We start from the raw sequence: 7728 nt of genomic DNA on the forward strand, positions 1-7728 counted from the left end.
CTGCAGTGACCATGAGCTCCAATGCCCAACTGACAGCCATCCATGTGTTACTGTCGAATTAGTGAGTGTTTTGAATTCAAAAATCAGGCTGTATGGTCTGCCACAAAAGCATGTCCTACAACAGGACGGAGATCTGAAAGCGGGATGACTGCCCCGGGAAGGTGAGGATGGAGGGTCACGGAGGTCCTGGTGTCTGAGGGCAGGAGACTGCTATACCCGGGAGTGTCCAAAGAAGTCATTCTAAACAACAGAGCCACCTTCTCACCCCCAGACTCTCAGTTCAACCTCATCCTTGTTTCCAAAGGAGACCCTGCGGCCAGCCCACCATTAACTGCCCCCTCTTTTTACATATATGTTTTTACTGATTTCAGAGAGAGGAAGGGAGAGGGAGAGAAAGATAGAAACATCGACGATGAGAGAGAATCATTGATGGGCTGCCTCCTGAACGCTCCCTAACTGGGGATCGAGCCCGAAACCTGAAGCCTGGGCATGGGACCTGACAGGGAATCAAACCGTGACCTCCTGGTTCATGGGTCGACGCTCAACCATTGAGCCACACCAGTCGGACCGAAGGTAGGCTTTTAATCCCCATTCTAAGATGAGGAAACTCAGGCTCAGAGTAACTATCTTAATATTATAAACACGGCATTAACTCACTTTCCTTATTCTAAGCAACAGATGCTTTAGCTTAAGGATTTTCTCAAATCCACCCAGAACTTGAGGTCCAATGGATCTAAGGAGGGGCTGATGCCCCCAAAACCAGGAGGAAGGCCCACCACTGGTTCAGGGGAGCCCCTATCAGCCAAAGGAAGGGAAAGAACTTCCTTCAAACATTTCTCTGAACCCCAAAGGAGTGCCACAATAATGCTGTTTTTACTTCCCTTTTTTTCTTTGCTTTTCTTTTTTAAATCTTCCTGAGCCATCTCTTTGATCTTTTCAGTCTGGTGACCTTTTGCCATCAATGGCTGCTGCTCACCAGTGTGGGTTCTGGGGCAGGAATCTCTCTCTCATGACCCACTCCGTCTGCTTCTGCCACTCGCGGGCTGGTGGCTTTCAGGAAGACACCTCCCGCTCTGGGCCTGTTTTCTCACCTGTCACGTGGAGGGGCTGAACCACATCAGTGGGTTTCACATGTGTTTTTTAAGCATATGAGTTGTCCCTTCACGGGAAACTTTCTAGAGAAGTGTCACTTGCACTCAGACCCATGGACCACAGGGCCCCTCACAACTCACTTCCCCGCCCCAACACCCATTAATGCCTGTGGCTTAGGCCTCAGGGACAAGGCCCTGGGGAGGGAGACGAGTCCAGATGGCGGTGAAGGTAAGATGGGCCCAGGCCACCGGGAGCCCTTTTCCCCTCACTCCAGAGACCACTGTGGTTGGGGCTGCCCTGTCTCCCCTACCCATCCTTCTCAGCTGCGTTAACGCTTCCGTTTTCTTTAAACCGCTTGCTCTCGGAAGCTATCCTACTTACTAATTTCCGCATTTATTGTCTGTGTCCTCTAAGGAGGGTAAGCGCACAAGCGTAGGGGCTTGGCCAGTGGTGGGCAACGCATATACTGGTTGAATAAAGGAGCAAGTGAAGCAGGAAACAAGTGGCTCTCATGGAAAAAGCCAGGGGCCTCACACATGAACCCATTTAATCCTGACGTGGTCATCTAATACCCTCAAGGTATTACCTGCCCACAGAGCTGGGAAGCGACAAAGTAAACCCAACCCCAAGAAGACACGGGAAAATGCTGCAGGTGAGAAGAGGAGGAGCAACAGGACAAGCCAGTGAGCCCCCCCAGGAAAGGACAGGGTCACGCTGCCCAGGGGAGCCCATCTCCTCAAATGCTGGCTTCACCGCAAAGAGTTAATTCTTCCATTTCCAGCATGCTGAGCCCAGGCAGGTCTGGGCCTCCTCCATGTCCCTGACTTGGTCCTGACGCCTGCATTCGCCCAGGAAGAAACCTACCCAACGCATGGGGTACCGCGGGGGAGAGTACGCACCACCCAGTCCTTATTTCGAGGCAAGAAAACCATAAAAGGCACACATCTCAGCCATTCTTGAAGAGGGCAGGTGACATCCCTCTCTACGCCTGGGTCCTTTGAGGTGAGAAGGTTGAAAATAGTGCGGATGTCCTTCTTTACAGAGTTGTCACTCATGCATTCCTTCCTTCAGGCCTTTGTTCAGCCCACAGGTGTCACCCAGCCTCAGGAAGCCAGAGGTGAGACGAGACAAAACCTCTGCCCTCTCACCAGTGCACTGGGGCCTGCGGTTTTGGCAGGTACTAAAAGACAAGCAGCTATCAACAGCACTTGCTTCCAAAACAAATAAGGCCACGCGGAGCGATGCTCTGACCTGGGCTTTTCCGATGCCATTTAGATTTGATTGGGTCCAAGTACCAGATCAGCCAATGGGGTCATGGACTAACTCCAGGCACCAGGTTCCTACTCAGTGACTCCCGCAGACCCCGCTCCCCTAGGCACCGAGCCCCTCACCCAGCCAACCCCGTTTCCCAACGTTCTCCAACCACATTCCCACCTCTCTCTCCAGCACTGTCCCTCCTGACTCCCTGTATTCCTAACCCTGACTCCCTAGGTCCACAGCTTGGACATCCTACTCTCTCAACCCCAGGACCATCATCTCAGCCCGCCTTCACCGCCCCACACACAGCCCAGGCCCGAGCTTCCACCTGGAGCCCCCTTCACCCCTATGTTTACAAAACCTATTTCCCAGGGGGCTCTGTTCAACACCCCTATACCTACGGCCTGACCGCCTGAGTTCACCATCCACACAGCCTGGGGTCCCAGGCACACGCACACCCATGTCCCGGGGAGCAGCCTTCCCCCCATCACCTCCAACTTCTTAGAACCCCCAGGCCGGCCGCTGACCCCCTGGCACCCGGGTCAGCACCCGACTCCTGAGACCCCTCCACCGACTGCACAGGAGCCCTCGCCGGCCGGACACCCCACGCGTGACTCCCAGGGACCCCGGCGCCCAAGGCCCTGGCCCCACGCCCCTCCCCTCCGGCGCCCGGGCGGCCCGGTTGCGCCCTGCCCGCGCCCCGCGCCCCGCCCGCCCCGCTGCGCCCGGGGCCGGCCCACCCGCCGCAGGCCCCCGCTCCCGCAGCCCGGCCCGGCGCCTACCGTTGGCGATGAGCTTGGCGGACAGCTGCTTGACGAGCTCGGGGATCCGCTCCCACTGGCACTCGGAGCGGCAGCGTTCGATCTCCGTCTCCAGCCGCGAGCCCGCCTTCCTGGAGGCCATGGCGCCCGCCCGCCCGCCCGCCCGCGCAGGCCCCGCAGGCCCCGCCGCCGCCGGCGCCCCCTCGCCGCTCCCGCCGCTGCCGCGGGCTCGGGCTCCGGCTCCGGCTCCCGGCTCCCGGCTCCCGGCTCCGCGGCGTAACGGGAGCGCCGGCTGGGCAAGGGGCGGGGAGGCGGCGGCGGCGGCGGCGGCGCGAGGAGCGGCCCCTGCCGGCCAGGGCCGGAGCCGCAGCCGGGCCGGTCGGGGCGCAGGCGGGGCCTGGAGAGGCCAGCGACCCCGGGAAAGGTCACGGCGCAGGCCGGCTCAGGGCTGGGCTCGGGGGCCGCGATGGGGCAGGTGTGGGGGACGGGCCTGCCTGAGCTTGTGCTGCCGGCTCGGGTGTCCAGCAGCTCCGTCTGGGCCTGGTTGGCGTGCGCCCCTGGGAGGCCCTCTCTGCCCGGGCACCTTGGCCGCCCCCCAGCCGCAGGTGGATGGGAGTCCACGCCAGGCAGACACAGCACCTGCCCAGGGAGGGGCTCCGTGAATGTCGACCCAGGGCGGGGGGCAGGTGCCCCGCTGCGCCTTCTTTCAGCCATTCAGTAGCTATGTTGTGATCACCTGCTGTGTGCCCGGCACTGTGTTAGGTGCTGGGGGTCTAGTGGAGAACCAAACAGACAACATTCCTGCCCCGGGGGAGCGCAGATCCCCTTGAGGGTGGAACTCCGGGTATGAGGAAGCACCAAGCCAGCAGCAGCAGCATCCCTTCCCGGTACCTTCCTCCGCCTTCGGGGAGCTCTCCTTGCAGGGTCGCCTCTCCGCCCCTCAGCAGCCCTGGGCTGTTGGTGGAAAGAACAGACGTTGTGGCCCCCGTCTACCAATGAGGAAGCGGAAATGCAGACACTGAGAGATGTGATGAGGGAACACCAGGAGGGGCCTTCTGCTGGGACCAGCATAACCTTCAGGCACCCCCCCCCCCCCCCCCAAGGCCAACAAGGTGATGAAGGTGGGCCCCATGGACCTCAGACGCTGTGGACAGCCCAGAAAGGGGGAGTAGGATGTGAAAGTTTCAACAGGGGGCGCTTTGGTGCCCTGGTCTCTTTGGTTCCACCAACGGGGGAATAGGGAGGGGAGGAGAAGGAATCTCCACCGGAGGAATTTCCCCTCCCCCAGGCCCCTATCTTGTCCTCTCTAGCACAGCGGTCTGTCTCTCCAGATGTTTGCCTGGAATGTTCTCTCCCCTCTGGTCCAGGAGGGAGGTACCTGTTCATTCTTTGAGACCCAGCCCAAAGGTCACCACGAAGCCTTGCTCAACCTCTGACAGACCCCGGGTGATCCCACGGCAGTGGTATCTCCTCTGGGATAGGACTTTCTCGTAGCAAACTTTGCCGTCAGAGTAGGTAATGTTTATCCGGCCTCAGTTGCTGCACTGTCGTGTACATTGTTGGTGTCTATCTCTCTGCCCAGCCAGCTGGTAAGTTCTAGGACAAGGCCTGTGGTTTCACAAGGGCAAAGTGGAGCTTGAACCCTGACTCAGCTTGTGCGCTCTGGGCAGTGGTATTTAACCTCCCCGTGCCTTCCAAACCTATAGCTCCTCAGCTGTAAGGCCTACCCCACAGAGCTGGCTGAGAATTAAATGAGCATATACAGGAAAAGCAATAAAATGGTGTTGGTTTGCCTTACGAGTGCAATAAATGTGAGCTGTCATTCCGTGTCTCTGTACCCTTTCCACCCAGTGTAGGAGCTTGAATATGAGAGTGACGAACGAATGAACGAATGAATGAATGAAAGAATGAATGAAGCTGGAGATCTCCAAGGTCTAGAATCAGCCTGCAAATGGTTTCCTTGAGGGTTCAGCACAATGATAAACACACAACAGCGACGGCCTGCGAGGCTTCCACCTTCACTGCGGCCACCACGGACTCTTTGGACCGTTTGCTTGAGCGCGGAGGTTGCTGGGGTACAGGGTGGAGAGCAAAGGCTGACAAACATTGTCAGCCTGACCCAGCAGAGGGAAAGAACTTTCTGAGCCTTCACTGCGTGGAGCCAGAGCGCGGGACCTCTCGCTCTCTGGGCTCCTTCCCACACCTGCGAGGTTTGATCCTCGCCCATTGCCCCGGCTGCTCTGGCAGCTGTCACAACAACCGCAGAGGCAAAGCATGACATGAGGAGAAGATCCCCAAATTGTTTTCCAGGAGAGCGGACCTGTAGGTGGCACTGAGGGAGATTCGGGCGTGGGAGGTCATTGGTGCGAAGGGTAGTAATTAAGCCAACATCTCTTTTCCAGGCATTGGTGTTACAGGTTTGACAGGAATGTGAGAAATCACAGTCTGTAGCCCAATCCAGCCTGGAAGCCTGGCAACGCCTGCCCGGCAGGAAAGATGGCTTCAGACTAATTTCTTGAGAAAAGCTGGCTTGTCTGGGACAGGGGAGCCAGGCAGAGCCTCAGAGCAAAGGTCAGCGCAAATGGGGGTGCCTCTGTGGTCTGGAAATCTCCCGTTCCTCTTTTCCTGAGAGCCTAGGTTCCCTGTACAACTAGAATAGAGGAAGAGGTGGGCAGCGGGAGGGGGAGGAGAGAGAACTGGCCGGGTGGGGTGGGGGGAGCTCAGGGGAAGCAGACACAAGTGAAAGGAAGGGCCGGGCCTTTGCCCTTGTGCCTCCCTCAGCCTGGGAGGCTCTTCCCCACATACCCACCGGCTCCTTCCTCCCTCCCTTCCATTAGGTCTCTGCCCAAGGTCACCTCCTCAGAGAGGCCCTCCCTGACCAGCTAGCTATACAAACCCTTGGCTCCCTCATCTCTTACTCTGCTATGGTTTTCTTCTTGCCACCTGAACTTATATTTGTTACTTTAGTGTTTCTTTTCTGCCTCCCCTCACTGGAATGTAAGCACCACGAGGGCAGGGATTCTTGTGTGGTTTTGTTCACGGCTGCATCCCAGCACTGAGAATGGTACCCGGCACGTAGCAGGTGCTCAGGAAATATTTGTGGAACGGGTGAATGAGCAGAAGGACGTTGGTGGGGCTGGGTTGGACAGGTGGACTCCAGGCATGCGCACCCCAGTGGACAGGCCCACGGAGAAGTGGGAGGCAGCTCGCTGAAGCACTTGGGTCAGGTTTAAGGGGGGACAGAAATCCCGGAGCAGGAAAGGACAGGGGTCTGTGTGCTGACACAACAGTCACTTCTAACCTTTGACCCTTTGACCTCACCATGCCGAGCAGCAACCCAGTCATCTGGCTGCCTGAGCCCCGAGCAGCTGGCCCTGTGGCAGGCGCTGCAGCATTGCTCATGGGGAACATGGGAGCCAGGCCCCCAATTTGCAGGCCTGGGGCTTGGGTGATGATAGCTTCAGCACCTTTGGATGGTTTTAATGATGAAATATTTGATACATGAGAAAACATATCATCAAGAGGCACCTATGTAATAAAGTCATAACATGAACACCAGGGAACTGACAGGCTATCCCTGAGTTAACCACCAGCTTGATTTCTGTGTTTTTGTTAAGCCCTCGCTTTTTAAAAAAGTAGTTTTATCACCCAGCAAACTCACTTTCTGCCACGCTTTGTAACGTGAGTGTGCTGTGTACCCGTACACATGCTATTGTTTGGTTTCCACTTCCTAAAGATGACACCCTGTTCTGTGACTTGCTTTGTTTGCTCATTATGTTCCGGAATTTGTCCTTGCTGCACGTGGCTGCCTGTGGTTCCTTCCTTTTCTCCGGCGTGCAATGCTCCCTCTGTGCCTCCACCACGCTTGAGTTATCATTCTCCAGGCTCCTATCTCCAGTGCCCAGGTTTGTCTTTACAAACGAACCTGCCGTCACAGGAGCTGCCCCCATGCCCACGTTTTGAGCAGGGTTTCAGAGGATGATTTAAGATGACTCTGTGCCCCTTCCCCCTTCAAGGTCTCCTTTCTTCCCAGGTGTCACCTGCTGCTGCCTGGACCCAGGGAACAGGGCCTCCGGGTAGGGGATGCTGGGAGAATGGCTTCCACCACATAGGAAAGTGGGCGTGGAGTGTAACAATGGTCTCTGATGGGCTTCATGGGTGGGATAGTGGAGCACCCGGGAGCACCCACCTGTTTCTGGACTCGCAAAGCTGAAGGCCATCCTGGGAACAGACTCCCCTCGAGGGGCCAGCCAGCCTCCTCCATCTGTCCATCCCTCTCGAATGGCAACTGATGGTAAATCAGAAACACTGGCTTCAGTGCCTGGACCGAAGTAGCTCTGCAAGGTCCCCACTGGTTTGTCCCTTCGGTGGGAACCTTGGCTCCGTACAGAGCTGAATTGGTTGTTAGGGACTTGTTTTTGGTTTAAACATGTGCGAGAGGAATCCCTTCTCTTCATGAGTGTTTTCTCACACTCAGAGTTCTGGGAACACTTTCCTGTCCTACTTTTCTCCAGAAAGGCAAAGAGTGGCTTGTGATAAAATACCCTCTTCTACGTGTAAATAACAACAAAGGAGAGATCATCTGACCAGCTGGGCAGCCAGAGAAGCATACAAACAG

At 56.9% G+C, this 7728-nt stretch overlaps 1 protein-coding gene across 4 annotated transcripts in view; it reads right to left on the reverse strand.

Moving 5' to 3' along the window:
* TTC7B (tetratricopeptide repeat domain 7B) overlaps positions 1-3368 on the reverse strand; it is a 193559-nt gene extending 190191 nt beyond the window's left edge. For 2 of the 4 annotated variants that reach the window (XM_079768075.1, XM_079768074.1), the window contains exon 1: positions 3132-3368. In XM_079768075.1, the coding sequence (XP_079624201.1) occupies positions 3132-3252 (121 nt within the window). In that variant the 5' untranslated portion in view covers positions 3253-3368. The remainder of the gene's footprint in view (positions 1-3131) is intronic. The other 2 variants (XM_079768072.1, XM_079768073.1) reach the window with 2 other exon arrangements.
* Positions 3369-7728: the final 4360 nt, after the last annotated feature.

The sequence above is a fragment of the Cnephaeus nilssonii genome (assembly GCF_951640355.1).
Source record: "Cnephaeus nilssonii genome assembly, chromosome: 4".
Lineage (NCBI taxonomy): Eukaryota > Metazoa > Chordata > Mammalia > Chiroptera > Vespertilionidae > Cnephaeus > Cnephaeus nilssonii.